Genomic DNA, 27812 nt, shown 5'->3' with positions numbered 1-27812 from the left:
AAGGATTTGTTAATATCGACGAGTTTGCAGCAGCAGTCAATGAGACCGTTGAGTCCGTCCTCTTTAACAGATGTTTGAAGGAGTTGAACATACAGAAAGCCAGACTCCAAGGAATAGAGTTATCTGACGAATCTATCAGAGACCACTCAATAGTGATCCAGGACTCTAAACTTTCCGTGCGGCCACCGCTAGAGGAATCAGAGGAGAAGATCGTGAGTGAACTGAATAAGTGTATCAGTGTCGTGACGTCTCAGAAATGCCTTCTAACAGACGAGTTTGACGTCAATATTGACGAAAACCAAAAGGTGTTCCCTGAACTTCAAAAGAAACTGACAAAGCGTTACTTTGAATGCATTTCCCAGCTGAGTTCGATTATGACTTCTGCTGGGGAGTTGGTCAACAAATGGCTTCAGTTGCAGTCGCTGTGGAGCGTCGACTTTGAAGATTTGAAACAATCTTTTGGCTCTAATATCGAGTACTGGCGCGATGCTCTGCTTGAAGTTAAAAGTCTGAAAGACGCATTTGATACATTTGATACATTCACTATGTTTGGCCCAGTCAAATTGGAGTATGGTCAGGCTCAATGGAAGGTGAGCGCTCAATACAACGCATGGCAACGCCAGATCCTTGAAGTACTTGCACGGAACTTAGCTTCGAAAATCAAAACGTTCCTAGAACAGGTCCGGACAGGTCGCAAAAAGCTCGAGAGTGCTCCTATTGATTTTGGTTCCGCAAAAGCTATCATATCATTAATTGACATTGTACATCATTTGAAGCTCCAGAGAGGAGAATGGGATCCGCAGATTGACACTATTGATTCTTGTAACCGTCTCTTGGTGCTTTTCAGAATGAAGTTCAGCTCCGACTGGGTCCACTTTGAGCAACTTTCGTCTGAATATCAGTTGTTTGAGAAGCTGCTGGACAGCAAGACAAACCAGATATTTTCGAATATGAACGTAGTGGTCCAAACTGCTGAAAACGAAGCAGCTTCTCTCAGAACAGCTATTGAAGCATTGCATACCAAATGGGAGAACGAGAAACCATTGGGCAAGAAGCTAGCATCTGAAACTGCTCTTTCGTCGTTGGACTCGTTTAAAGCGTCTTGTCAGCATTTGAATGAAAGCAGATCCAAATTGCTAAGTGTCGCTCGACTTTTGGACTTATCAATTGTCCTCAAAGATTCTATCACCCCTATTCTTTCTGAGATAAATGACTTGAAAGAGTTTTGGTCTGCCATTAGCGGGCTTCAGTCTTCTTTGGCTAACGTTAGAGATCAGGAATGGAAATCAGTCACTCCGATGGCTCTGAAAAAGACGTTGGAGGAGATACTTGCCAATTCTAGAAATCAGCCAATTGCCATTAGACAGTATTCTGCATTTGAAGAATTCCAATCAAACTTGAAGACATACATCAAAGCCATTCCACTGATTGGTGGACTGTGCTCGGATGCCATCAATGACCGTCACTGGTCCACTATTTTTGAAGAATTGTCTATGAGGAAGGTGCCTTCCAAGCTACGTTTTGGTGACGTTCTTGATCTGGATTTTGCTAACAACGAGAAGTACTTCAAGACGATCATTCATAAGGCCCAGGGAGAGAAGAATCTCGAGAGCTCTATCGAAAATATCCAAAAGAATTGGGAGCAGCTATCATTCCAGTTGTTCCAATTCAATCCAGAATTTAGGCTCATCAAGGGCTGGGAGATATTATTCCAGACTATCACCGAAGACCTGAATTCTTTGTGGTCCATGAAAATGTCTCCTTACTATCCAGCTTTTGAGAAAAGTGTGGGAACACTAGAAGAGAAGTTGTGCGAGCTTCAATTGATTCTTGATCTATGGATTGAAGTTCAGCGTCAATGGATTTATCTTTCGGGAGTCTTTGAAAAGAACGATGAAATCAAGAAGCTTCTTCCTTTGGAATCCAATCGGTTTTTTAACACTTCAGCGGAATTTCATTCCTTGATGAAGAACGTTTACAAGTCTACTTTAGTGATGGAAGTTAGAAACATCACTAATGTCAAAGGTTTACTTGAAAAGATTCAAGAGACTCTAGAAAAAATCAAGAAATCTCTAATTGGGTATCTTGAGAAACAAAGAGACGTGTTTCCAAGATTCTACTTTATCGGGAATGAAGAGCTACTGGAAATTGTTGGAAATTCTAGCAATGTGAGATTGGTGTCCACCTATCTTCAAAAGATGTTCACTGGCGTGGCAGATACTGTATACAACTCTGATACGTCATGCATAGAGAGCGTAATATCTCCAGAAGGGGAGAAATTACAGCTGAAGTCCCCAGTGTCTTTGATAGAGTTTCCTCACTTAACCGATTGGCTACACGCACTTGAAATCGAGATCAAAAATACCCTGGCATTATCATTAGACGATTCCTTAAAGCTGCTACCGTCAATATACGAAGCCGAAGATCCTAAAAATGAGCTTGTTCACTGGATAGACTTGTTCCCAAACCAGATTCTTCTCCTTTCCATCCAGATATTTTGGACTCAACTTGTTGAAACCACGAAAAATCTACAATCATGTGTTGATAGGTACAATTGCTTCTTGTCATTGTTTGCCGATATGATTCTTCAAAATTTGACTTCTCTTCAGCGTCGAAAGTACGAAAACTTGATCATTGAGATTGTGCATCAGAGAGATGTTCTTGACGTTCAAAAAGAACACAGTCTAAAATCTTTTGAATGGAAATCACAACAAAGATACTATTTCGATGTTTCTAATGTCATCACCCAGAGAGTTGTGATCAAGCAAGGAAATTGGCAAGATTACTATGGGTTTGAATATCTTGGAGCTCCTGCAAGATTGGTCTACACTTCTTTGATGGATACGTGTTTCCTGGCGATGTCAGAGGCCTTAAACCAGAATCTGGGAGGATCTCTCGTTGGTCCAGCTGGTACAGGAAAGACTGAGTCGATTAAAGCCCTTGGACAGAACCTCGGAATGATGGTGCTAGTGTTCTGCTGTGACGAGACTTTTGATTTCCAGAGTGTCAGCAGAATTCTGATTGGAATCTGTCGTGTTGGCTCATGGTGTTGTTTCGATGAATTCAACAGATTGGACAAAAGAATGTTATCTGCAATCTCTACACAGATAGAGAAGATTGAGAATGCCCTTGCATCGAAGTATCCACTCGAGATTGAGATTTTGGCTAAAAAGTTTGAAGTGCAACCAAGAACAGGTGTGTTCATTACCAGCAATCCAAACTATGCTGGAAGATCTACTCTTCCCGACAATCTGAAAACAAAGTACCGCGAGTTTTCTGTTGTGCAACCGGATGCTTCAGTCATTTCTGAAGTTATTCTTATTTCGCAAGGATTTGATTTAGCAAGAGACTTAGGAGAAAAGGTGGTTTCTTTCTTTGCTTCTCTTGAATCTAACTGTTCCAGCCAGCCGCATTACGACTTTGGTCTCCGTGCATTGAAGAGTACACTTTCCAGATGTGGAGCTTTCCGTCGCGCTATCAAGGACGATATTACGGATCCAAGCTTCGAGAACAGAATTATGGTTCACAGTTTGAAGACGGTTACGCTTCCAAAACTTCTTGCGGTCGACGAACCAATTTTCGAAAAGAACATCTCCATTTTTGGCACTCAGGAGGGACTTGCTACTTCAGCTGATCAATTGGTCCCACATCTCCGAGATTTAGCTGCACAAAACGGATTCGTTGCTTCTTCAGCATGGATCAAAAAAGCGTTGCAGCTATACGAAATTCAAGAGTCTCATCATGGGTTCATGATGGTTGGTGAAGCAGGCAGTGGAAAGACTGTTCTTTTCCAGTCTCTTCTTGAGTCAATGAAGCGTACAACTGGTAAGGACAATTCTGTTCATATCATTGATCCTAAAGTCCTTGGAAAAGAACTTCTTTACGGATCGTTGGATTATGCTACCCGAGAATGGACCGACGGAGTCTTCACTTCGATACTAAGACGCGTTGAGCTGAATCTCAGAGGAGAAAAGTCCAAGAACGTCTGGATCGTGTTTGATGGAGATGTTGATCCGAATTGGGTCGAGAACCTCAACAGTGTTTTGGATGACAACAAGATTCTCACACTGCCTAGTGGTGAACGGATTGCTCTACCTTCGAATCTGAAAATTGTGTTTGAGGTGCAAGATCTCAATTTTGCAACGCCCGCCACTGTCAGTCGATGTGGAATTGTCTGGTTTGGAGACAAACTGTTTGAGTTCTCTGATTATTATACCAACCTTCTTCACTCGTTCAAGAACACCGAGCTGGAAAACGAGGATATGGTACAAAACACTCGACCTGGCTCTGTTGATGACCTACGCTCACGCTTTGCCGATTCAATTGAACAATCACTCCCGTCTACCGTCTTATTCCAGGTATGGACCGAATCGAAGAAGTCCAGTCATATAATGGACCGTGGAATGAGCCCAATAAAGACACTTTTCGGTCTTTTATCGGACAGATTTGAGCGGCTGGTGAATTCCCAGACGATTGTTCATAATGAAGATATCACTTCGTACGTCATGCGTGCAGTGTTACACTCGTTGGTTTGGGCTTTTGCTGGTGACTCTCCGTTGAGTGAAAAACAACAATTTTCTTTGTACCTCCAGAGTCTACCTCAACTATCACAGTACAGCACTAGTGATTTGCTTTACTCTGAGATCTCAGTTTCTGACTATGAGTGGAAACCAACAAGCGTTGCTGAATTCGATCTGGAGCCACACACGATCACTAGATCAGACGTTGTGATCCCAACGATGGATACGACAGTTCACGAGAATTTGATTTTTTCGTTGATCAGAAAGCATGAGACTGTGATTTTGTGCGGTCCACCAGGCTCAGGAAAGACAATGACTTTAATGGCTGCGCTCAGAAAGTCACACCGTTACATTTTTGTGGGCGTCAATTTCTCCAAAGATACAACACCAGATCTTGTGATTAAGACTTTGGAACAGCACTGTGTCTATACATCTACTCCTTTGGGAATCAAACTTGTTCCGTCTGTTCCTGAAAAATGGCTCGTTCTTTTCTGCGATGAGATCAATCTTCCAGCATTCGACAGCTACGGTTCTCAGACAACTATTGCATTCCTCAGACAGCTGGTGGAACAAGGTGGATTTTGGAGGAAGAAAGACGGAGTTTGGGTCACGTTGGGAAACATACAGATAGTTGGAGCCTGTAACCCTCCTACTGATCCGGGAAGAAACGCACTCAGTTCCAGGTTCTTAAGGCATTCCTCAGTTATTATGGTGGATTATCCTGGAGAGCATTCGTTGACCCAAATTTACTCCACGTTCAATTCTGCCTTGTTGAAATGTGTTCCTGATTTGCGTGGATACGTGCAACCACTTACCAACTCTATGATCCAAGTCTACAATTCATCCAGAACACATTTCACGACCAGAGCTCACTACATTTACTCTCCTCGTGAGCTGACAAGATGGGTTCGCGGAATTTACGAGGCTGTGAGAGCGTCTTCGCATTTGAATTTGGAACAGCTCATTAGATTATGGGCTCATGAAGCTTTGAGACTCTTTCTTGACAGATTGGTCGATCAAGACGAGCGCGAATGGACTGTGAAGTTGATAGAGTCCGTGGCATCCAAAAACTTCCCTCATCTTGACTTGGAAACTACGCTGAAACAACCTATTCTTTATTCTGGTTGGCTCTCATATGACTACGCTCCTGTAACTCCAAAAGAGCTTGGTGCTTTCGTGGATCAGAGATTAAAAGTGTTCAGTGAGGAAGAAACTAATGTTTCTTTGGTACTATACCCTGATCTTTTGGATCATGTCTTACGAATCGACCGTGCTCTGAAGAATTCTCAAGGACATATGATTCTAGTTGGTCCAAGTGGAAGTGGAAAGACAACCCTTGCAAAGTTTGTGGCCTGGATCAACGGGCTCTACATTCATCAGCTGATTGTTTCTCGGAAATACACATTGGCAGAATTCGACTCTACTTTACGAGAGCTGCTACGCCGTGCTGCTGAAGGAACTAAAGTTTGTTTTATTATCGACGAGTCTTCGATTTTGGAAACTGAGTTCCTGGAGAGGATGAACACGTTGTTGGCAAACGCTGAAGTGCCTGGATTGTTTGAAGGTGAAGAATTCAGCACTCTCATGACAATCTGTTCTCAAAGGTCGCAAGAACAAGGTCTATTTTTGGATTCTGACGACGAGCTTTACTCTTGGTTCACTGGACAAGTTGCTAACAATTTCCATGTGGTTTTCACAATCACCGATCCATACTCCACAGATGCTCCTCCTCTCATTTCATCGCCAGCTCTTTTCAACAGATGTGTTATTAGTTGGATGGGAGACTGGACATCGGAGTCGCTGGAAGCAGTTGCCAAAGGTTTATTGCAAGTGTTACCAATTAACAACTCGCAGTATCACCCTCCTGTTGGATCAAGTGTCGATACGCTTCAGGAAGCTGTCGTGGATATTTTTGTGAAGATCCATCGGGGATTCAACAGCTACAAACCTACTCCAAATCAGTTTTTCTCTTTGATCAATAACTTTATTTCCTCGTTCAATTCTCAAGAGGCTGAATTACAGGAACACCAGTCCCATATCAATGTTGGTCTTGATAGACTGAAGGAAACGTTTTTGGAAGTTAAGGAGCTGAACAAGAGTCTTTCGGTGAAGAGACATCAGCTCACAGAGAAAAATAAAGAGGCCAGAGAAATGCTTGACAAGATGATCACCGACCAAAACGAAGCCGAGCGGAAACAGGAGGCTTCTATAGAAATCCATAGTCGGTTTGAAGAGCAGGAGAAATACATCAGAGAACGGCGTAGTCTTGCGCTTGAAGATCTCGAAAAGGTTGAGCCGTTAATCTTAGAGGCTCAAAGAGGAGTCAAGAATATCAAGAAACAGCATTTGACCGAGCTGAGATCTATGAACAATCCTCCTGAAGCAGTGAAGATCACCCTGGAATCCGTGTGTATCCTGCTTGGATACGACGTGAGCACTTGGAGAGATGTTCAACTGATCATCAGAAGAGACGACTTTATCGCAAGTATTGTTGGATTTGACAGCGAGGTGCACCTGACGAAAGAGCTTGCCGACTTTATGGAGTCGGAATACATTTCAAGACCAAGTTACAACTTTGAATCTGTGAATCGGGCCAGTAAAGCCTGTGGACCTTTGCTTTTGTGGGTTGAAGCTCAATTGAGATATGCTTCCGTGATTGAGAAAGTCCAGCCTTTGAAAGACGAGGTGAGAGCCTTGGAGAACGAACTGGTTGATACAAAAGCCAAATTGATTGCTCTTGATGGAATGATCCAGGACTTGGAGCAGAGCATTGAGGATTACAAAGAAAAGTACAGCGAGGTGATTAGACAGAGCGAGAAGATCAAGACCGAGATGCAAGACGTTGAGAACAAGGTGGAGCGCAGTACAATGCTGTTGGAGAGTCTCCGAGACGAGAAGGACAGATGGGGTTCAAGTGTGGTCGATTTTCAGAAACAGAGAGATTGTTTGGTCGGCAACACGTTGCTTGGAACAGCTTACATGTCATATCTGGGAACGTACAGCGAGCTTGAGAGACGCAAGTACTCTGAGTCTTGGAAATCCATTCTTTCTCAGTACTCAATTGCCTACGAACCGACCCTTGATTTCAAGTCTTGGGCTTTGAAACCAGATCAGGAGTACATTTGGCAGCAAAATGGTCTTCCAAATGACGAGCTGTTTATTGAAAACACGATGATGTTGAGCAAAGATGAAAGATATCCATTCATTCTGGACCCTTCGGGTCTCATGATTAATTTCCTGGTGAATACACATACAGATCTTGTTGTGACGAGTTTCTTGGATGACGGATACCTGAAGCTTTTGGAGAACTGTATCAGATTTGGAGGTCATATTTTGATTCAAGACGGAGAATATTACGATCCTTTGATCAGTCGTTTGATCGCTAAGGATATTCAGACATCTGGAGGCCGCAGTTTGGTGAGACTTGGGTCTAAGGAAATTGACCTTTCTCCAAACTTTAGATTATTCGTGCATACAAAGGACTCGTCTGCAAAGATAGCACCATTTTTGCAGAGCAGGATGAACGTGTTGAACTACACATTCACAAGCAGTTCTTTGGTCAACCAGGCTCTTGACATGACTCTTAACAGCGAGAATCCGCAACTTGAGAAACAGCTTGTTGAATTGTCCAAGGTTAATGGAGAGTACAAAGATAGTCTCTACAATCTGGAGAACGATTTGTTGAAGAATCTGAGCGATACCCGTGTTAGCATTCTTGATAACGACGAGCTAGTCAAGAAGCTTGAATCGATCAAGTCACAGGCTGCATCCATTCAAACCAAGCTCTCACAATCGTCTGCTTTGCTTGAAGAAGTCACCAAAGTGCGGAATGAATATCTGCCTCTGGCAGAAAGCTACTGCCAGATACAACTTCTGCTCAACAGACTCTGGGAGCTGAACAGTATCTACCAGTTCGCAAGCAACCACTTGGTCGTTGTGTTCAAGAAGATGCTGAAATCAAGCCATGGAAAGACTGTTGAACATATGATTTCCGCTCTGGGTGAAGAGACTTATAGATCTACTGCCAACTCGCTGATCCAGGAAGACCGCAGCATCTTTGAGCAGCTTCTAAAGGACATTGTCGGCGAGTTTGATTCGTCTAGGGAGTACGAACTGGCAGAGACACTGGAAGAGAGCTCGTTGTTCCTGCTTCGTGCATCCGGTGGATTCGATGCCGCTGCTACCATTAACAGTCTGGCAAAGTCGCATCACAGGGAACTGAGCTCTTACTCCATGGGATCCAGCGAAGGTCTCGAGGTTGCCAGACGACTATTTGTGTCAACAATGAAGAGCGGAGGCTGGCTTCTGGTGGAGAACGTGCACATGTCTCCGGAGTTTATTGAGATCATTCCGAAGCTTTTGGAGGGAGAAAAGAGGCCTGGATTCCACTTATTCTTGTCGTGTCAGGTTGACTCTCAGATCTCCAGCACTGTCTCTAAGCTGTGCACCAAGTTTGTGTTTGAGAGCGATCCCGGAATCAAGACTGTTCTTGAGGAGAGTTTGCTGAAGAGCAACGCGGCAATGAGTCTTAATAATGTGGCACACCCCGAGCACGCTCGACTCTACGTTTTGCTAGCATGGTTTTACGGACTGTTGAAGGAACGGCTGAGATTTGTGCCTATTGGGTTCAGCAAGAGCTACGAGTTCACGGAGGCCGATCTGGCTTGTGCGCAGCATGTTCTTGACCAGGTGATTGCGGACGGCGTTGCGTGGGATGTGCTGTCGAACATGTTTGGCCGAGTGGTTTTTGGTGGAAAAGTGACAGACAGCGGAGATCTTGCTGTTATTATGCGGGTTTCGCGGCTGCTGTTCAGTCCTGGTGTTTTGGATTCGCAGCCGATCACGCTGGACGGGTCGGCCGTGTATCTGCCCGAGTCTGATCAACTCGAGACCGTGCGGAGCTGGGTGGCAGGGCTTCCGTTGGTGGAGCCTGTTAGCTGGCTCGGACTGGAGGAGTCTGTTGAGATGCAGACGAAGCGGCGACTGGCCGCGCGGGCCGAACGGGTGCTGGCCGCGTTACGACAGAGCAACTAGATATAGACAACTTTATTATGAACGTACGTTACGATTGCTGGTAGGCCCTTTCGTTGGTGCACCCCCACTTGCCGTTTTTCTGGAACACGATGCCGTTGAGGTTGATGTGGACGAGGTTTTCGTTGGACCGGCCCAGCGCGTCGACGTAGTCGCTGCAGAAGTGCGAGATGCACGTGGCGAGCGGCCGGAAGAAGCCCTGGTTGAAGCGGCAGTCGTAGGTGGGGTCGTGATCGATGCTGAGGAGGGTGTGGAAGTTCCAGGACACGTTGAGCAGCGGCAAGTTGTCGAACGGGGTTCCTATGAAGCGGGCGGCAAGCGTGGCTGCCGCGCAGCTGAAGAAGCACGGGGAGATGACGTCTTTCTCGAGTCCGGCGCTGGAGTCGTAGAAATGGTGTGTCATGATGAACTCGTCAAATAGCGACAGGAACGAGTCACAGTGGGGGCAGGAGCAGCCGTTCCACAGAAGGTCGGACATGAGCTGCTCGTACCCAGCCAGCGACCACACGAATGTGGGACAGACGAGTTTTTGGAGCCCTGTGAGCAGCGGCAGCGTTTCCTGGTACAGGTTGCGGCGCTTGATGTAGTTCCCTTCAAAGCCATGGACGATCATTCCGTCGAGTGGGGGAGAGTGGCGGAGATACAGCTGTTCAAGGTGTGTGTTGTTGGGCAGCTGTTTGAGCAGCGCCGTGACGGCCACGTCGAACTTCTCGGTGTAGTTGTGGTCTCTGTGGACGGTTTTCTGGAGCAGGGCGAGCTGCTTGAGGTGGAGCGGCTTCGAGCACAGATGGGCCGCAAACTCGTTCAGACACGCACAGGCCATCTGGTCGCAGCCGGCGGTGATCTCGAGACGGCACAGCTGAGCGGCGTCTGTGTGGTCGAGCAGCTGGCGCACGAGCAGCCGCGCGGCCTGGTTGTAGTCGTTGTAGCCGTGGTAGTACACCACGGACAGCGACCGGAGCCGCAGAGTAGCAAACGGCTGGAGGAACTTGAGGAAGGCGCAGATGGACGGCTCGTCCGACACGAGCACGAGCGACGAGGCCGCATACACGCGGGCAAGGGCCCGGGCCCGGTCAGAGACAGAGATCTTGTCTGAGTCGAACACCCCGAGTCTGATCTCTGTGACAGTGTCGGGCAAGTGGCACAGCTGTTCGAGGTCTGTGATGAGCACGGAGGCAAGACTTGTGCTGGCGAGGTTTGACGCGAGTCGCTGTGCATTGGGCACGTCGAACCGCTTCAGGTTTGGGGCCTGGCTCAACAAAAGTGCCAAATCCGGGGAGATCTGGGTGCCGGCCACCACGACGCTCTCGACGCACTGCAGCAGCTCCTTGTTGAGCGTCAGCGTCTCAAAGAGCAGCTCCTGTCGCAGCTCGTACACCTGTGTGTGTCTTTTCTCGCTCACAAACGGGTTCTGCAACGACCCAACATTGGACCACTTTAAGCTTGGCTCCAAAAGCGATCTGCCCGAAAACAGCAAATTCTGGTAAACGCTCGGGATAACCGCGCGGTAGACGTCGTAGCATGTGCACGCGAGGTCGATCTTGTCCTGCTGGCCCAAAAACGGCACAACGAGTGGCAAAACACGCGCAAACAGCAACGAGCTGGTCATGGCCTAATAATTGCAAATAATTTAGAGATATATTTTCTCCATGTATTTAGGCACATGTCTGTTACGGGTCAACCTCTTGCCAGCGGGTCGCCTGTTTTAGAGACGACGCCGCTGCTGAGTCCCCCCACCGGGGCGGATCAGTCGCCATTTTCCAAGCGGTCGTTGTCGCAGTGGACAAACACCATCAGAGACCTCCATATTGGCAACATGTTCCGGTCCAAGAACGTGCAACCGCGCGCCACAGAAATCTACTACTCCGTGTTCCGCGCCCCTCCAGACATCCACCCGCTCACCAAGCTGCCGCAGGCCGGTTTCTTGGACCTGGGCCCCACCACAAGAGCCGACTTTGAGCAGGTCGTGGCCAGTGGGGCAGAGGCCATTGAGCTGGGCATTGGCCCGCAGCTCATTTCTGCGGGCTCGTCCGGCTCGTATTTCGTGTACAACGCCAACTACGAGCCCATCGGCGTGTTCAAGCCCCAGGACGAAGAGCCGTACGGCCCGCTGTCGCCCAAAATGACCAAATGGATCCACAGAAACTTCTTCCCGTGCTTCTTCGGCCGCTCGTGTCTGATCCCCAACACGGGCTACATCGCCGAGAGCGCAACCAGCCTGCTCGACCGCCAGCTGCAGACCTTCATTGTCCCGTACACGGACATCGTGACGCTCTCGTGCGACAAGTTCTACTACCCGATGTGGGAGCGTGTCGGGGCGTACATTGCGGGCAAGCCACTGCGGCCCAAGGTTGGCTCGTTCCAGCTGTTCTTGCACGGCTACCAGGGAGCAGACGAGTTCTTCAAGCAATATCCGTTGCCGCACCAGTCTCAGTCTCCGTCCTCAGAGTTCCAATGGACTCCCGAGACGTTGCAGCAGTTGCAGCACGAGATAGAGAAGTTGGTTATTCTCGATTTTATTGTGAGAAACACAGACAGAGGTCTTGATAACTGGATGCTCAAGATCGAGCATATCAACGGACGGCCACAGATCCGACTCGGGGCCATCGACAACGGGCTGTCGCTGCCGTGGAAACACCCGAACGAGTGGCGCTCGTTCCCGTTCGGCTGGCTGTTTCTGCCCATTTCCATAATTGGCCGGCCGTTCTCTGCTGCTACCAGAAAACACTTTCTGCCGCTTCTCACGTCCAAGGAGTGGTGGGAGGACACGTCAGTGCTGTTGCGCGAGATGCTCAGCAGAGATCGTGGGTTCAAGGAGCGCATGTTCCGTAAACAGTTGGCTGTGCTCAAGGGCCAGGCCTGGAACGTGGTGCAGACGCTACTGGTGCCCGGACAGAGTCCGCTGGATCTCGCGCGCAAACCCCGGATGATCGTGCAAGACTCGGAGATCGAGGTCCCGCTCACAAGCCCGATTCCCTTGATCGTCAACGCCATGGACTCGCCGTTTACAGATAACAGTGCTCCGCTGGGACAGAGCCTACAAAACAACTGGAACTCGTACCTGACGGGCGAGATCGACGAGTCCAAGTGGGAGGAGAGCAACACCACGATTCTGGACCAGGGCATCCAGCTCGTGAGCGTGGGCACGAAAACGGTGATTGTCGAACGGCTGCAGCCGGTAACGTCGCGTCCTCCCGTTTTCACCTGCTGCTAACCGTTTTCGCAAATGTATTCTCGAAAAAAAATATTTATTAGTGCAGGGGTGAGTAATTCCAAGATCGTTAGCGGATAAGCGATCTTGATAACCCGTTTAATTATTCCCGGCCTCGAGCAGATTAGAGAACAGGACGATTTCCCGTCAGTTTTGGCTCGATCTATAAACTATTCACTCGACTAGAGCTTATCTTATCTGGTTTACAAAGAAAAATTCGCCAATCTCGATGCAGTTATTATCTATACAGTCGCACGTTATCCACGGGTACGTGGGCAACAAGGCCGCGACGTTCCCGCTGCAGATGCTCGGGTGGAACGTTGACGTGCTCAACACCGTCAATTTCTCCAACCACACCGGGTACGGCAAGTTCTACGGCGAGGTTGTTACGGGCGAGAAATTGGCCGAGATGTACGCTGGACTCAAGCAGATCGGCGTCAAGTACAACGCTGTGCTCACCGGGTACATCCACGGCGCCGACTCCTTGGCCGCGGTCGGGGAAATGTGCACAGACGTCAAGAAAGCCCACCCAGACTGTCTCTGGCTGCTCGACCCGGTCATGGGCGACGACGGCCAGATCTACGTGAGCCAGGACGTGATACCGGTGTATCGCAAGATCGTTCACTCCGGCCTGGTCGACGTGATCACGCCGAACCAGCTCGAGCTCGAGCTCCTGCTCGACTTGAAGATCACAGACAAAGACTCGCTGTTCGAGGCATTGCAAACCCTGCACACCGAACACCACGTGAAACATGTCGTGGTATCGTCTCTGTTTCTATGTGCCGACAAGCTGGGGCTGGACCCGGACCCAGACCACGACGACTGCTTCTACTGCTGCGTGTCGTCGACCGACATGGCTGCGCCGATCGTGTTTGCGATCCCAAAGCTGGACTCGTACTTCACGGGCGTCGGAGACCTGTTTTCGGCGCTGCTGGTCGACCGTTTGTACCGACTGAACGATCTAGCACAGGCCGCCAACCAGGTGCAGACGGTGATGGCAGAGGTGCTCGGGCTCACGCGGCAGATGTGCTGGGAGGCGCTCGGCACCACCGTCAAGGGAAAGATCGGCGACGCAGCCACTATGAAAGAATGCGAGCTACGTGTGGTGGAGGCCAGACATTTATATGCCGGCTCCACAGCAGGATTCAAGGCTGTGCAGCTCTCGAGGCCGAGCAGTTGAAAAATCCAAAACGAACAAACCCTTAAACAGTGGATCCTTTTTAGCAAAATTTTTTGGGTCACGTGCGATTTTGCAACGTCCGATTGTGCAATAAAGACGAGTGAAAAGTTAATCAAACCTGATTAACAACATGCTTTCCCCACACGGAGGAGTCCTGCAAGACCTACTGGTGCGCGATGCTCCAATCAAGAGCGAGCTTTTGGCCGAGGCCGCCTCGCTGACCTCGATCGGTTTGACCGACAGACAGCTCTGTGATCTCGAGTTGATCCTTGTTGGTGGATTTTCTCCGTTAACGGGATTCTTGAACGAGGCCGACTACACCTCTGTTGTGCACAAGATGCGTTTGGCTTCCGGAGAGATCTGGACCATTCCTATCACCTTGGACGTTTCCAAAGATGTGGCTTCTGGTCTGGAGTCCGGCCAACGTATTGTGCTGAGAGACCCAAGAGACGATTTGGCTCTGGCTATTTTGACCATCGACGACATCTACACTCCAAACAAGGAGGTCGAGGCCAAGGAGGTGTTCCGTGGTGACCCTGAGCACCCTGCTATTCGGTATCTGTTGGACACCGCCGGGGACGTTTATATTGGTGGCTCGTTGCAAGCCATTAGTGCTCCAAAACACTACGACTATACTGGGCTCAGAAAGACTCCTGCTCAGCTGCGGTCCGAGTTCGGCAACAAGCACTGGGAGAAGGTGGTTGCTTTCCAGACCAGAAACCCAATGCACAGAGCTCACAGAGAGCTTACCGTGCGTGCCGCTAGAGACAAGCTTGCCAACTTGTTGATCCACCCTGTTGTTGGACTCACCAAGCCGGGTGACATCGACCACCACACCAGAGTCAAGGTGTACCAGGAGATCATCAAGAAGTATCCAAACGGAATGGCCCAACTTGCTCTGCTGCCGCTTGCCATGAGAATGTCCGGTGACAGAGAAGCTGTTTGGCACGCCATTATCAGAAAGAACTATGGTGCTACCCACTTCATCGTGGGAAGAGACCACGCCGGTCCAGGATCCAACTCGAAGGGAGTTCCATTCTACGGACCGTACGATGCCCAGGAGCTTGTTGAGCGGTTTGCTAACGAATTGGAAATCGAGGTTGTTCCATTCAGAATGGTGACATACTTGCCGGACGAGTCCAGATATGCTCCTATCGACAGTATTCCAGACGGAACAAGAACCCTGAACATTTCCGGTACCGAGCTCAGAAAGCGTTTGCGCGAGGGCACCCATATCCCAGAATGGTTCTCGTACCCAGAGGTTGTTCAAATCTTGAGAACTGCTTATCCACCAAGACAGACCCAAGGATTTGCTGTTTACTTGCAAGGACTGCCGAACTCCGGTGTCGAGGCTTTGGGATATGCTTTGCAGGCCACTTTCAACCAGTTCTCTGGCTCGCGTCACATCACTTTGCTCGATGTTTCTCGGATCGGCCAGGAATCTGCTGGCTTCGTCACTGCCGAGCTTGTCAGATCCGGCGCTGGTGTTCTCGTGACCGACTCCGAGGAAGTTGCTTCCGAAGCTTTCTTGAAGTCGGTCAACACCCAGGTGTCCAAGGCCGGCTCATTTGTGCTTGTTTCTGTGGAGACCCCAAGAGTGGTTTGCGAAGCCAACGACAGAAAGGGATACTTCAAGTCTGAGAGAAAGGACATTGAGACCTACCAGGTTCCTAAGGAGGCGGAGATCCGCGTTGACCTGGACTCCATCCCAATCAACACCGCCATCCAGAAGATTGTCCTTTACTTGGAGGAGCAGGGATTCTTTGTGTTTTAATCTTGATAGATAATAAATAAATTCGGGTCGATCGACCCTTGTAAAGCTAAGACGGTGGATTATTATTAAAAAACTTCTTATATAGCTAATGGCAATACCAATAGGTTTGTGCTGATAGACATGAGTGTGGCTTCCGAAACAAACGACGAGCGCGTGTTGGCGCGCATAAAATCATACAACGGCGGCAAGCCGTCGCAAGAGTCCGACGTGGTGCTTGTGAATGGGAAACCCATCATGTGCCGTCGATGCAAGCGCAAGAGACTCAAGTCTGAGGCGCCCGAGCACCTTCAATTCAAGACGTGCAACCCGTGTCGGGTGATTGAGAGAGCACAGAAAAGGCGGGGGACCAAAACCCCGGTGTACAAGAGCAAGGACGACTTCGAGACCTTGAGACAAATAAAGCCTCTTTCTCGCGACCAAGAGGACGATTCGGATGCAAGACAGGACACGCCCAACCAGTCGGAGTCGGTTGCAGAGTCGAATTCCGGTAAGTCGTCGCCTGGAGCCGCGCAGGGATCTGAGATCGAGCCGGAATTACAAACACAGTCGAATCTGTCAGAACGATCGGTTTCAGTCGCATCGAACGCACAGATGGGCAGTTTCAAGGCACTCCCAAATACCAAGTCCGAGCTACAACAACACCTCTACTACAACTGTCAGATCGACCAGAAGTACCAGATCGGACAACAGGACTTGCATCGACCGGAGTCCATATGTATACACTGTGGAGGAGACACCCAAGGATACGCAGATCTGTGTTATTCGTGTGAAAATAGAGACTCTGTGATCAAGTCGTTTGACTATTATTTGCTCGTGTTGCAGCTGAATAGCGAACAGGAGCTGTGCAACATTGTTTTCTCCACGATTCTTCCGCAAAACCAGCTTTTCTCTACCACCCCGACCGAGGAAAAGTCGGCCGCCTCGATGCTTCTTCGACTCTACGAAAAATACATTCTCCCCATCAGCAAAGCCACAGGATACGATTTCATATATCAGACCGAGTCCGAGTTCCCGCAAAAGTACAAAGACCCGGACCGGTTGGTTGTGAGAGAGACGCTCAAGTGCGTCAACGAGATCGACCTGCTGTTCCATAACGACGATATCGACTCGGAGCTCATGGCCCTGCAGTCCACGTCTCCAGACCAACCCGCTTCGAAAACCCCGTGCCACTCGCACCTGTTTCTCTCATACAACGGCCATACTGGTAGATTGGTGATTAGCTTCACCCATCAGCCTCACAAATAATGACCAGATTTATTTTAAATGCATGCTACTTAACTTCTAGCTGGATCAACAGACTGGATGCTGCTATTGGAAAATCGCAACATGTCGAAATCGTCTTCTCTGACACCGTTGGATGCAATTCTGTTGGGGCTTCCCGGTCTGAGCAGAAGACTGATCCGGGGAATGGCAGAGCTGATGGAAATCTCGTCCATCTCAGACACAATGTCGTCTGGTCCGACGCCTTTACTGAGCAAAACTCCAATCACGCCAGCAACGACAGGGCTGGCCATAGATGTACCGCTCAATGTTTGGACCTTGTTTAGGTTCGTTTGGCTGTTGGAAAGACTTTGCACCTCGACTCCGCTGGAGAAGATGTTAACGCACTTTCCCCAGTTGGAGAAGCTCGCAATCTTGTCCTGAGTGTCATCGATGGCTCCCACGGTGTACGAGAAAGGTGATCCAGCTGGCGAGGTGTTACATGCGTCGATGTTGCTGTTTCCAGCAGCCACAACGATAACCAATCCGCTTTGGTATGCTGCTTTAACGGCATCGTCCAGAACAGAGCTTTTTGCTGCTCCGAGCGACAAATTAGCCACTCCCGGGACGTTTCCGCTTTCCTTTCTGTGCTTGACCGCAAACTGGAGTCCCGCAATGACTGACGAAAGTGAACCTTGGCCGTACTTGTCCAGCACTTTCACGCTGATGAGGTTGATCTCTTTGGCTACACCAAATGTTTTTGATCCAATAAGCCCTGCAACATGCGTTCCATGGCCCACGAAATCCGCGTTGGTCAGGTCCTCGCTGTAGTTGGGACCGTTGGAAGCACGTCCTTCGAATTGGGGATGGTCCACAAACACGCCGCTGTCAATGATGTACGCGTTGACGTTCTGGCCCTGAAAATCTGTATCATAGAAATACTCCGACTCGTCGGGGGTGACCGGGTCGTCCTGCGAGAGTCTCACAAGGTGCGGTGGGGCGTCGTACTCGACGTCGATGTCCACGGCTTGCACCAGACTATCGGGCACAATTTTTGCAACCATCGGATTGGAAGCCATTCTGAGCAACGCTTCCTTGCTGAATTTGCCGGAAAAGGCCTCGAAATTGCCAAACGAGAAGTTTCTGTCAATACCGTCCCTAAAGTGGCTCAAAGCCTTGACCTTGTCGTCCTGGGCACACAGCTTCTCAACCGTGAACCGCTCCTTCATTTGAACCAAATACCGATCCACCTTTCCCTTGGCCGACTCTATCGGCACCGCAACTGCTCCACTCAACGCTGTGATCACCACAAATAGTCCCGCGATCCTCATAAGCAAAGAATAGCAATAAAATAGGGATTCTTCTTGTTGGCGCTATAAAAATGTTTTACTCACCTAATAGAACAGGAAAAATTTACAAAATCTTATTTCAACTATATCATTAATGTCTCAAATCTTTCAGAACAGCTTCCCGCTCTTCAGCAGGCAACAGGGACAGAATCTCCACCAACCCCTCTGTAGTGTTTTTGATGTCTGTGCGGAACAGTCTTGCCAAAGTCTGCTTGGTAGCGTCTCCCTTGAGCTTCTTGAGGTTCGACTCCAGTAGCTTGTGGTTCTCCTCCACCCACGTAGCAACCGACTTGTCGTCGTCCAGGTCCAAGAAGCTTGGGTACCACGAGTTAAGTCTGGCAACCTTCTCCAGTCTGGTAGATTGAGGCAATTGGGCGCCGATCTGTTTGATCAGGTACTCGTCGTTCAATCTTCTTCTCAAACGCCAGAAGAAGAACCGACGAGCGTTGCTCCACTCCAGCTCCTTACGGATGGTGCCCTTGGCCACCATGCGTCCAGCTCTGTCGTGCAGGTCGGCAAATTGCACGGAAATCTGAGCATAAATAGGAAGCAATTGCTTCTGTCTCTCGCTCAGTTGTTTGGCCAAAGTAGTCTTCTCCTCGGCACTGATACCTTCGGTAGCAATCTGGGCACGCAAGCTCTTGCACTTGTCATCCAGACGGTTCATGGTATCGATGAGCTTGTTTTCTCTGTATTTGATACCAACCATACCGGCTGGCTCCAAAACACCGGCACGAGATTCGGAATCAGCATACATCTCCATCATGTCTGAGTTGATGGTTGGGTCAACAACGACCCACGATCCACCTCTCAGTTCTCCGGTTGGCGGGATGTATGTGAAGATTGGTTGCTTGAAGTCCACAAGAGCGTCCACAATATAAGCTCCGTACTTGAGAACCTCGTTGTACATGTCTCTTTGACCACCAGAGAATCCTCTCCAGTTGGCCAGAATCATCAGTGGCAACTGCTCACCGTTGTTGAAGTCACGGATGGCTTGAGCAGTCTTGAAGGCCGAGTTTGGATACCAAACTTGACCGGCTTCTTGCACCAACACCTCGGTAGAATCTTGGTTGGCGGGGTCGGCAGGAGTCAGATTCTCCACAGCTCTGGTCTCCACACCGATAACACCCATAGGAATACCTCCAAGACGGGCTCTACCAACAACAACTCCCTTGGCCCATCCAGACAATGTTTCTTGGAAAGAGCCACGGTCGAACAAACCGGCCTCGAAGTCGTCCTCGGTACTTCTACCTTCGATCAACCATCTGACGTCGTAAGCCTCGTTCTTGACTGGCTTGTACACAACGTCTCTGTCCCAAGAGTCATCAGCAGATTCAAGAATAGGAACAGGCAATCCTCGCTTAGCAGGAACGTATGACAACCACTCGATGATCTTCTCAACACCAGCAAGGTCGTCGCTGGCAGTCAAGTGAGAAACACCATTTCTGTACATGATCTGTGTACCACCAAGTTGCAAGTTGGAAGAGTAGACTTCTCTACCAAGAATCTTGTTGATGGCTGGAGCACCGGTCAAAATGATAGGTTGACCTTCGACTTGGATAGCTCTTTGACCAAGTCTAACCAAGTAAGCACCGATACCAACAGATCTGCAGGTAACCAGAGTGATGGTGAAAATGTCTTGGTAAGCTCTGGAGGTGGCACCGGCAATCAAACCGGACCCCTTCAGACACTCAACACCAAGACCTTCCTCCATACCAATGATGGCAGTGATGATATAACGTTCTTCACCGTTCTCAACAACTCTCTCGGTGGTGACACAGCTGCTCTTTCCGGCCTTGTCAAGAGCCTTAAGGTCCTCAGAAGTCAAGTACAAGTAGGTGAATCCCTTGCTTGGGTCTGTTGGATCGTTCCAATTAACCTTGTAATATGGCAAGAGCTCTTCGGCAATACCAATTCTGGCACCAGAGTTGGCAGAAAGGTAGACTCTTGGGATACCCAAGCTTCTAGCATACTCAGTGACCTTGTTGAAGAAACCGTCCTCTTTTGGACCAAAGGAACCAATCTTGAAGGTGATGTCGTTGGCAACAACGGCAATCTCTCTTCCTCTTGGATACTCTGGGGTTTTGGCGGTGATCTTGAAAGCCACCATACCAATGTTATTTGCACCAGGCTCTCTTTCAACCTCAGTCAAACTTCCCGAATCGTCGGTGATCAGCTCAACGTACTTGAAGATGTCTTCAGTAGGCTTAAATGTTGGATCGTATTTCTTCCACTGCGAAATAACAGCCTGTTTAAACAACTCAGGGAAGTCGTAAACGTAGGTGGTACCCAAGCTGTGTGCTTTCTGTCTCTTTGGTTGCAACCATTCCTTGGTTGGGTATGGAGTAGAGATCGATCTCAAGTGCATGGAACCTGGAGTTCCAAGAGATCTGAAGATCCATTCACCATTTTTGTTTCTCTCCTCGATGTACATCTCAGACTTGACCACGTAACCGCTGACGTTGTTGATGATGGCTCTGAGAGGGAATGGCACACCAGTCTCTGAGTCAGTGCACATGATTCTGATCTCTGCACCAGTGACTCTCAAACGCCAAAGTCTTCTTCCAAAACGTTCCAAGAAACCACCAAAGGCACTCTCAACATCTTCAGGAGTAATGTTGAACACAGCACCGAAATTGATGAAGATGTGGTTCAAGTCGGTGTTGGAGGTGTCAATGATCTCCAAAGCGTCCAAGATATCACTCATCAATCTGTGTGCTTCAGATGTCAAGTAATCTGGGGCAGTGATGTCATCTTTGATAGATCCAGTACGGATGATACCTCTGGTGAAGTATCTCTTGTCAACTCCCGAAGAGTTCTTTGCAACGGCTTCGTAGACATGGATATTTCTGTTCTCGGTTTGCACAGGCTTGATGTGGAAGTTGGACAATCTACCCAACTCCAATTGGAAAGCAAGTGCTGGCTCAATGTGTCTGATCACTTCGTCTTCAACGTAGGCACCATCGGTAGCCTTGTAGGTGAAGTATTTCGGATAAGAACCGACTTTGTCACCGACAACAAAAGTGATTCTTCTAATCAGAGCATCTTGCAATTCGTGTCTGTTGAAGTCGATGATTCTGGCGATTTCTTCCTGAACTTCCTCCTCAGTTTCGTATCCCTCGGTAGAACCAATGAAAACGTTACAAACGTTGATTGGCTCAGAGCTTTCACTGACGGAAGTCAGTTCCAGACCTTTACCCAAGATCTCGTCAACATCATCAATGTGGGCAGCAGGAACCAGAATACCGGTTCTGAGAGGTTGAGAGTCATCTTTGTTGATCATAAAGGTCAGATCAGAGACGGAAAGAGCTCTGTTCATGGAGGATGGAGACTTGACGTTACGCAAGGCCTCAGGAACGGAGTTGTAAGCAGCAGTGGAAAGGGCTGGCAATTGAAATCTCCATGCAACAACTGGGGAAGACTTGGTCGAAGTAACGTGGTGCTCGACTTCAGTAACAGAGTAAGCTCTGTAAGCTCTTCTGATATAAACCTCAGCGGCAGCAGCAGCGATCCATGGGTCTGAAGAGCACAGGAATTGGGTCAACACATCAAAAACGCTGTACTTGGAGTCGATAACGTCTTGAATGATCTCCATATCTGGAAGCTTGTGCTTGGCAGCAGTGGTCTCGCCGTAACGAGTCTCCACAACAGAACTTCTCAGGATGTGCTCCAATTGGTCGGATCTCTCCTTGATGGAAGGCATGGAGCAGAAAATTAGAATTTCTCTCGCCTTCAAAGTAGCCTTTGCAGTCGAACGGCTATCCAGGTCGACAATCTTCTTCAATGGTTCTCTGAAAGCAACCAAAGCATCTGGGTCTTCTTGCAGAACTGGTCTGTATTTATCAAGAATGGCTGTGATCAAATTGTTCTTTGCACCAATTCTGGAGTGAGACAGAGCCAGAGAGATGACCTTGGAAAGATCGTCCTTGTTCTCATCTCTGAGTTTCAGAATAACATCTTCCATCCGGGTGTTCTCTCCGCTAAAAAGCTTTTCAACGTTGTAGTATTCCATCAAAAGACCCGCAAAGACAGAGTACTCGTGGGCTCTCAGTCCCTCTTTGTACTGTTCAGCGATGTTGACCAAAGGTTCAATGACTTGATCGAAAAGAGCGTCAACCTGTCCCTCGGCCTTGGTCTTTTCAAAGAGCTTTAGAACCTGTCTGGATGGGAACTCTGCATTTCTCTTTTGAGTCCTGTCAACCAACTCGGTGAGCTGTTGGTCCAACTTTGGTGGAAGACGGGAATGCAATGCAGAAATCAAATTGTTCCACTCCGAGTATGGCAATTCTGGATCTCTCAGCGTAACAATAAGATCGGTTAAAGTGGCGTTCATCACAACTTGGTTGTCGAAACCAGAAAGAATGTTGGTCAAGATTCCAAGCAATCTTTGGAATTTGTGAACAGGTCTAGTACCAACAGCAATTGGAGAACCAAGATCGGACAAGGTGCCCTCGAATGGCAAAGCATGCTTCACCCTCGAAGGGTCATCAAGAGCAAGAATTGCCAAGATGTCACCAGCATTAAGAGTGGATCCTGGTTGTTTCAAGAGTTGGACGATACCATCTTCCTGAGCAATCAAAGGCATGAACATCTTCATGACCTCAACTTCGGCAAATGGTTGACCAGCACTGATGTGACCACCGTTCTCAACCAAGTACTTCACCAACTTACCTGGAGACGGAGTTCTCAATTGGGTTGGGTCGTTCTCGACCTCCAGCAAACAGGTCTTGCCGTCCACAGAGATTCTGGTTGCACCAACCTCCTCTTTCCAGTAGACAGAGTGCGACTTTCCACCCAATGCAACAAGTAGACCACCGTCACTAAGTGCCTTAACGTTGGTGACACATCTGGAACCGTTGATAAACAAACTGAACTCGTCGTTGGCAGCCTTAGCACAGGTAAACTTGTACTTCTGGCCTTCGTAGATAAAGTCAACGTTGTAAATGGTCTTCAAGAGCTCCTTGGAAGGAACTTGACCTTTTTCAAGAGATGCAATGTATTCCTTTCTGTTGTCTTCACATTGTTGGTGCGCCTTAGTAACAGCACCACAAACAACTGCAACAGTTGGATCTGGACGCTCGGCCGTGAGCTTCTTGGAAATCAGCTCGTCCAACCATCCAGTAGTGATGGTGTTGTCCTCGAAGTCAGGAGTCTCAAGCAACTTGATCAAGTACTCGACGGTGGTTCTGAAGTCACCCCTAATACTCAATTCCTTCAATGCAACGACCATGTGTCTTCTCGAAGCCTGTCTGTTTTCACCAAAGGCGAAAATGTGACCGAATTGGGAGTCGGCAAACGAGTGGATGGAGGATTGGTTACTCACCGAGAAGTAACCCCAAACATTGGAAGACGAACGGAAGTTCAACTCGTGTAAAGTACCACCCGACGGCTTGAAACCTTCACCTGGGTCTTCGGAAGTGATACGACAGGCAGTACAGTGACCCTTTGGAACTGGGCGACGTTGTGCACTGACACTGTTCTCGTTCTTGAATTCGAAATCGATCTCTGTGGTTGTGTGAGGATCTGCTCCGTAAAAGAGTCGGATGTCCTTTATTCTGTGAAGTGGGATACCCATGGCAATTTGCAGCTGGGTGGCAGGGAGATTGACACCAGACACCATCTCTGTGGTTGGGTGTTCCACTTGCAATCTTGGGTTCAATTCCAAAAAGTAGAATTTGTCGTCTGCGTAGGAGTAAAGGTACTCGACAGTACCAGCAGAAACGTATCCAACCAACTTACCAAGTCTCACAGCAGCAGACTCCATCTTTCTGAAAGTTTCTGGCTTTGCGATGGTGACAGGAGCTTCTTCAATAATCTTTTGGTGTCTTCTTTGAACAGAACAATCTCTTCCGAACAAAGAAATGTTATTACCGTATTGATCGGCCAAGAGCTGCACTTCCAAGTGTCTAGCGGAACCAGCCAACTTCATGATGAAGATTGGAGAACCTGGGATTTCGTTGGCGGCCTGATGGTAGAGAGAGACAAAGTCTTCTTCTCTGTCAACTTTTCTGATACCTTTACCACCACCTCCTTCGGAGGCTTTGATCATAACAGGGAAGCCGATTTCCTTGGCTTTTTGTAATCCGTCTTCGGGCCCAGTACAACATCCCTTTGCGTATGTTTCGTCATCAACAGAAACAATTCCCGCATCGTCAATAACGACCTTATCGACGCCAGTTCCAGACCATGGGATACACGGCACTGCTGCGTGTTGGGCGACAATTGTGGAGGAGATTTTGTCACCTAGCGAACGCATAGCAGATCCCGGTGGACCAATGAATACCACCCTACGTGGGGAGGCAGCCAGTCTTTCTGGAAGTTCTGGGTTTTCAGAGGCATGACCCCATCCTGCCCAGACGGCGTCCACCTCTGTTCTTTCAGCGATTTCAACGATGAGTTCCACGTTGGCATAGTTGTTATTATTAGTTCCGCCAGGAACTTCCACGTACTGGTCGGCCATTCTGATGTACTCGGCATTGGCCTCGAGGTCTTCTGGAGTAGCCATGGCCACGAACTGGATGGCTCTTTCGTTGCCGAAAGTTTCGTAGGCCCATTTTCTAACAGAACGGATCTCTTTCACGGCACCGATACCGTTGTTTGCAATAAGAATTTTCTGAATGACTGTGTGACCTTCATGTTTGACCACAAAGTCCTTAACATCTGAAGGTTCTGCCACTTCGATCGAGTGTAGACCCAAAAAATGCTTGGCCAGCGAGGTATGTTTGGCTGAGTAGGAGGCTGTCATAGTTGTTAAGGGTCTTGTGATGAGCTTTGGGAACCTAAGTAATCTTAGCATTAGCCATGGGAAATAAATACGGGGTGAAAGAAAAAGTTAAGGATGCAATTCAGGGGAAGAGCACAAATACAACCGGCAAACACCAAGTTGACACAGGCCTGTGGCCGAGGAAAACAACCTGCTGTCTTCCCGGACCATGATGGTTGATTCTGTGAGTCTATCGAGCGCTCTGGTGAAGAGTGATCTCGGTATCCATTTGGCATAGCCAAAATATCCGTTGTGGCTCAATTCAAGCTTGATTCTGCTACCAGACAGGTCGTGGATCTCCAGCGCGCCCATTCTGAAGTCTTAAATCCTTCCCCCACCCTGGGGAACACTTACCGTAATCCAAACACCTTCCTTCTTGTCCTCTCAACAAGACATAAACATCAAATTAAGGAGCAAAATATTTTCTGTGCAGTGTGCCCGCTACGCGTTAGAAATGGCCTGGTGAAAATTCCGGCCGACATTTTTTTTTTTTATTTTGTTGGACACACCCTACACCGTTCAACAGATAAAGAAAACTCAACAGCAATATATGTACTCTACTTGACGTCACAAAGTCAATATTCATAGTGTATTATGGTACTTAATGAGCGAAACGGAAATCTAGTCTCTTGGATCCAACGTCTAAAGTGGAGGTGATGTACTCTTCTCTCTCCTCCTGTGACATCTTCGACCAACGTTTTTCTCTATATCTGTTGATCGAGACATAGTAGAATTTGGTGAACAGAAGCAGCGGAAGCATTGCGAAGGACAACCAGAACAGAACGGTGTTTCCTTCGTAGTACATTGGCTTATCGTTCGTTCTGTAGATGTTGGACGCAATGATCGATCCTGCTTGCACAAACATGTTGTAAAGCGAAGCAGACACAGTTCTGTTCTTGATCGACTGGGAGTTACGCGAGCACATCGAAACCATGATGGCATGGATGTATGGACTTCCCATGATCAGGGTCACCACGACGTACGTTCCCCATTTGTTCACATTGGCGCCACCCCACCAACGTAGAATGCCCATCAATGGCACAATCCACAGTGGTTGCGACAGACATAGCAGGATCCGCTCGTTCACTCGTTCTGTAAGCCAGGTCAGACCAAGCAGCAGAATGATATGGATCACGTAACTCGGAATGGTGAGCAAGTTGGACTGGAACGTTGAGAATCCAAGGTTCTTCAACAGCAAAGTGAAGTACGCTTGGACAGTCGACTGAGGAATATAGGCCAAAAGACCGATCATATAGATTGGCCATTCGTGGTAGTCACACAAGGCTTTGAACAACATCTTTGGAGTCAATCCCTGTCTGTTGTTCATATCACCCTTGGTTGGATCATCTCTAAGAACTCTGTTAACCACAATCTTCTCCTCTCTCTCGGTGAACCATCCTTTCTTGTTCCATGGCTTTTTAGTCTGAACCACACTTGGCACCATGATAAACCAGGCAGCAATACCGATCACCAAGGTACTGAGACCCTCAATCAGGAACAGCCAGGCCCAGCCCGGCTTTCCAGATATACCACGCATGTGCAAGAAGCCGTAAGCTTCGAAAGCAGACACGATCTGAGCAAGCTCCAAAGTCGTCCAGAAAAGACTCAACCGGATCGACAATTCGGAGGCAGTAAAGAAATATGACATCCACAGCACCAGGTCTGGAATAAATCCTCCTTCGAAAATACCTAAAAGCGCACGGCATGCGTAGAAGGAATTCTTCCCTTTCAACCAGAACTGAGCTAAACTGACAATAGACCAGGCGCACATCTGGAGAGGAATCCAGACGTCTGCTCCCAATCTTTTAGAAACCAACTGCGAAGGTAGCTCCATAGCAAGGAAACACAGATAGAAGATGGTGTTTCCTGTGTTGTAAACATCAGTGGTGATGTTTAAATCAGCCAGCATATTGTCAGAAACAGCTTGACTGAGATTACCACGGTCAACTTGCAGAGCAGCAAACATGAGACAAGCAAGGAAAGTAACCTTGTACTCAAGCTTCCAAACCAATTTTCTCTCCTCCTTCTTGGTCCAAGTGAACTCGGGATCAAATCTTTCCCGACACTCGTACTGGCTGTTTTCATAAATCTGCCTGTACTTCTTCTCCACTGCAGGATCCAAGAAAGGATTCGTGGATGAGTTGCTGATCGAGCTCTCGTCTGAAAATTCACCGCCGTCGTGGACGATCACGTCGTCTTCTTTGCTCATTGTATAGTGTGATAACTACTCGAACGTCCAAGGGTGATCCTTTATAAGAAGAAACCGTGGCTTGCGCATCGCTGCCTGGCCTATCTAGAATGTAGCAACTTCTTTGCACAGCCCGGATGTGGCAAGAGCCACATACCCTGAAAAAGGAAAAAAACGGGTCAGGTGCATCCGGTTCAAAACCCGACGTCTACATCAAGACGAATGACGTGCATGATGAACAAATCGAGATCTCTTGAGCCCAATTGGCCGTAGTAAAAAGCTGTTTGAAGGGGGTCTCCCTGAAGTTTTTTTTCTGACACATGATTTTAGGTAAGTTTAGTATAATTTTTTTAACTCCACACTTTTAGCCACATTTAGTCTGCCGGAGTGTTCCCACATCCTTGCACAGTGAGATTTTCAGATCAGGGTCTGGCTCTCGACCATGGATGGCCACAATCCCGGTTATTTGCGCAAAACCGGGCGCTATCAACCGAGGCAGGCTTTTCGCTTACATGAGAGAGATCTGCTGTAGATCTCTGCTATATTGATTTTTCGTGTTTTTTACTCGAAACAGCTCCAAATACGAAGTATGAATA

The 27812-nt window shown here is 48.3% G+C and overlaps 16 protein-coding genes across 16 annotated transcripts; 8 read left to right on the top strand and 8 right to left on the bottom strand.

Annotated features, from left to right (window-relative positions):
- Window positions 1–39: 39 nt before the first annotated feature.
- OGAPHI_001990 (uncharacterized protein) lies at window positions 40–13942 on the top strand (the record flags this gene model as incomplete). The annotated part of the gene is made up of 7 exons (XM_046202811.1): window positions 40–52; window positions 118–9382; window positions 9474–9936; window positions 10120–10485; window positions 10792–10923; window positions 11026–12729; window positions 13013–13942. 7 exons carry the CDS (start codon window positions 40–42, stop codon window positions 13940–13942), a joined length of 12873 nt encoding a protein of 4290 aa, XP_046062650.1.
- On the bottom strand, window positions 2825–3205 carry OGAPHI_001994 (uncharacterized protein; the record flags this gene model as incomplete). Its single annotated transcript, XM_046202815.1, has 1 exon — window positions 2825–3205. The coding sequence occupies one exon, from the start codon at window positions 3203–3205 to the stop codon at window positions 2825–2827; it is 381 nt and encodes a 126-aa protein (XP_046062654.1).
- OGAPHI_001993 (uncharacterized protein) lies at window positions 5823–6106 on the bottom strand (the record flags this gene model as incomplete). The annotated part of the gene is made up of 2 exons (XM_046202814.1): window positions 5823–5887; window positions 5962–6106. 2 exons carry the CDS (start codon window positions 6104–6106, stop codon window positions 5823–5825), a joined length of 210 nt encoding a protein of 69 aa, XP_046062653.1.
- On the bottom strand, window positions 9583–11160 carry OGAPHI_001992 (uncharacterized protein; the record flags this gene model as incomplete). Its single annotated transcript, XM_046202813.1, has 1 exon — window positions 9583–11160. One exon carries the CDS (start codon window positions 11158–11160, stop codon window positions 9583–9585), a length of 1578 nt encoding a protein of 525 aa, XP_046062652.1.
- OGAPHI_001991 (uncharacterized protein) lies at window positions 13001–13516 on the bottom strand (the record flags this gene model as incomplete). The annotated part of the gene is made up of 1 exon (XM_046202812.1): window positions 13001–13516. The coding sequence occupies one exon, from the start codon at window positions 13514–13516 to the stop codon at window positions 13001–13003; it is 516 nt and encodes a 171-aa protein (XP_046062651.1).
- A 130-nt stretch (window positions 13943–14072) lies between the features above and the next one.
- Window positions 14073–15716, top strand: OGAPHI_001988 (uncharacterized protein; the record flags this gene model as incomplete). The annotated part of the gene is made up of 1 exon (XM_046202809.1): window positions 14073–15716. The coding sequence occupies one exon, from the start codon at window positions 14073–14075 to the stop codon at window positions 15714–15716; it is 1644 nt and encodes a 547-aa protein (XP_046062648.1).
- OGAPHI_001989 (uncharacterized protein) lies at window positions 14232–15595 on the bottom strand (the record flags this gene model as incomplete). The annotated part of the gene is made up of 2 exons (XM_046202810.1): window positions 14232–15465; window positions 15573–15595. 2 exons carry the CDS (start codon window positions 15593–15595, stop codon window positions 14232–14234), a joined length of 1257 nt encoding a protein of 418 aa, XP_046062649.1.
- Window positions 15717–15836: 120 nt separating the features above from the next.
- On the top strand, window positions 15837–16961 carry OGAPHI_001987 (uncharacterized protein; the record flags this gene model as incomplete). The annotated part of the gene is made up of 1 exon (XM_046202807.1): window positions 15837–16961. The coding sequence occupies one exon, from the start codon at window positions 15837–15839 to the stop codon at window positions 16959–16961; it is 1125 nt and encodes a 374-aa protein (XP_046062647.1).
- A 29-nt stretch (window positions 16962–16990) lies between these two features.
- OGAPHI_001984 (uncharacterized protein) lies at window positions 16991–18247 on the bottom strand (the record flags this gene model as incomplete). The annotated part of the gene is made up of 1 exon (XM_046202804.1): window positions 16991–18247. One exon carries the CDS (start codon window positions 18245–18247, stop codon window positions 16991–16993), a length of 1257 nt encoding a protein of 418 aa, XP_046062644.1.
- Window positions 17043–17360, top strand: OGAPHI_001986 (uncharacterized protein; the record flags this gene model as incomplete). The annotated part of the gene is made up of 1 exon (XM_046202806.1): window positions 17043–17360. The coding sequence occupies one exon, from the start codon at window positions 17043–17045 to the stop codon at window positions 17358–17360; it is 318 nt and encodes a 105-aa protein (XP_046062646.1).
- OGAPHI_001985 (uncharacterized protein) lies at window positions 17427–17747 on the top strand (the record flags this gene model as incomplete). The annotated part of the gene is made up of 1 exon (XM_046202805.1): window positions 17427–17747. The coding sequence occupies one exon, from the start codon at window positions 17427–17429 to the stop codon at window positions 17745–17747; it is 321 nt and encodes a 106-aa protein (XP_046062645.1).
- Window positions 18248–18356: 109 nt separating the features above from the next.
- Window positions 18357–25010, bottom strand: OGAPHI_001980 (uncharacterized protein; the record flags this gene model as incomplete). The annotated part of the gene is made up of 1 exon (XM_046202800.1): window positions 18357–25010. The coding sequence occupies one exon, from the start codon at window positions 25008–25010 to the stop codon at window positions 18357–18359; it is 6654 nt and encodes a 2217-aa protein (XP_046062640.1).
- On the top strand, window positions 18445–21788 carry OGAPHI_001983 (uncharacterized protein; the record flags this gene model as incomplete). The annotated part of the gene is made up of 5 exons (XM_046202803.1): window positions 18445–18517; window positions 18580–18933; window positions 19039–19562; window positions 19677–20466; window positions 20773–21788. 5 exons carry the CDS (start codon window positions 18445–18447, stop codon window positions 21786–21788), a joined length of 2757 nt encoding a protein of 918 aa, XP_046062643.1.
- OGAPHI_001982 (uncharacterized protein) lies at window positions 21928–24347 on the top strand (the record flags this gene model as incomplete). Its single annotated transcript, XM_046202802.1, has 4 exons — window positions 21928–22100; window positions 22622–23071; window positions 23330–23635; window positions 23699–24347. The coding sequence occupies 4 exons, from the start codon at window positions 21928–21930 to the stop codon at window positions 24345–24347; spliced, it is 1578 nt and encodes a 525-aa protein (XP_046062642.1).
- Window positions 24603–24929, top strand: OGAPHI_001981 (uncharacterized protein; the record flags this gene model as incomplete). The annotated part of the gene is made up of 1 exon (XM_046202801.1): window positions 24603–24929. The coding sequence occupies one exon, from the start codon at window positions 24603–24605 to the stop codon at window positions 24927–24929; it is 327 nt and encodes a 108-aa protein (XP_046062641.1).
- Window positions 25011–25629: 619 nt separating the features above from the next.
- On the bottom strand, window positions 25630–27237 carry OGAPHI_001979 (uncharacterized protein; the record flags this gene model as incomplete). Its single annotated transcript, XM_046202799.1, has 1 exon — window positions 25630–27237. The coding sequence occupies one exon, from the start codon at window positions 27235–27237 to the stop codon at window positions 25630–25632; it is 1608 nt and encodes a 535-aa protein (XP_046062639.1).
- Window positions 27238–27812: the final 575 nt, after the last annotated feature.

The sequence above is a fragment of the Ogataea philodendri genome (assembly GCF_020536065.1).
Source record: "Ogataea philodendri strain CBS6075 chromosome Unknown scaffold1, whole genome shotgun sequence".
Taxonomy (NCBI): domain Eukaryota; kingdom Fungi; phylum Ascomycota; class Pichiomycetes; order Pichiales; family Pichiaceae; genus Ogataea; species Ogataea philodendri.
Note: the sequence above shows the minus strand (reverse complement) of the source record. Positions and strands in the feature narration are given on the sequence as shown.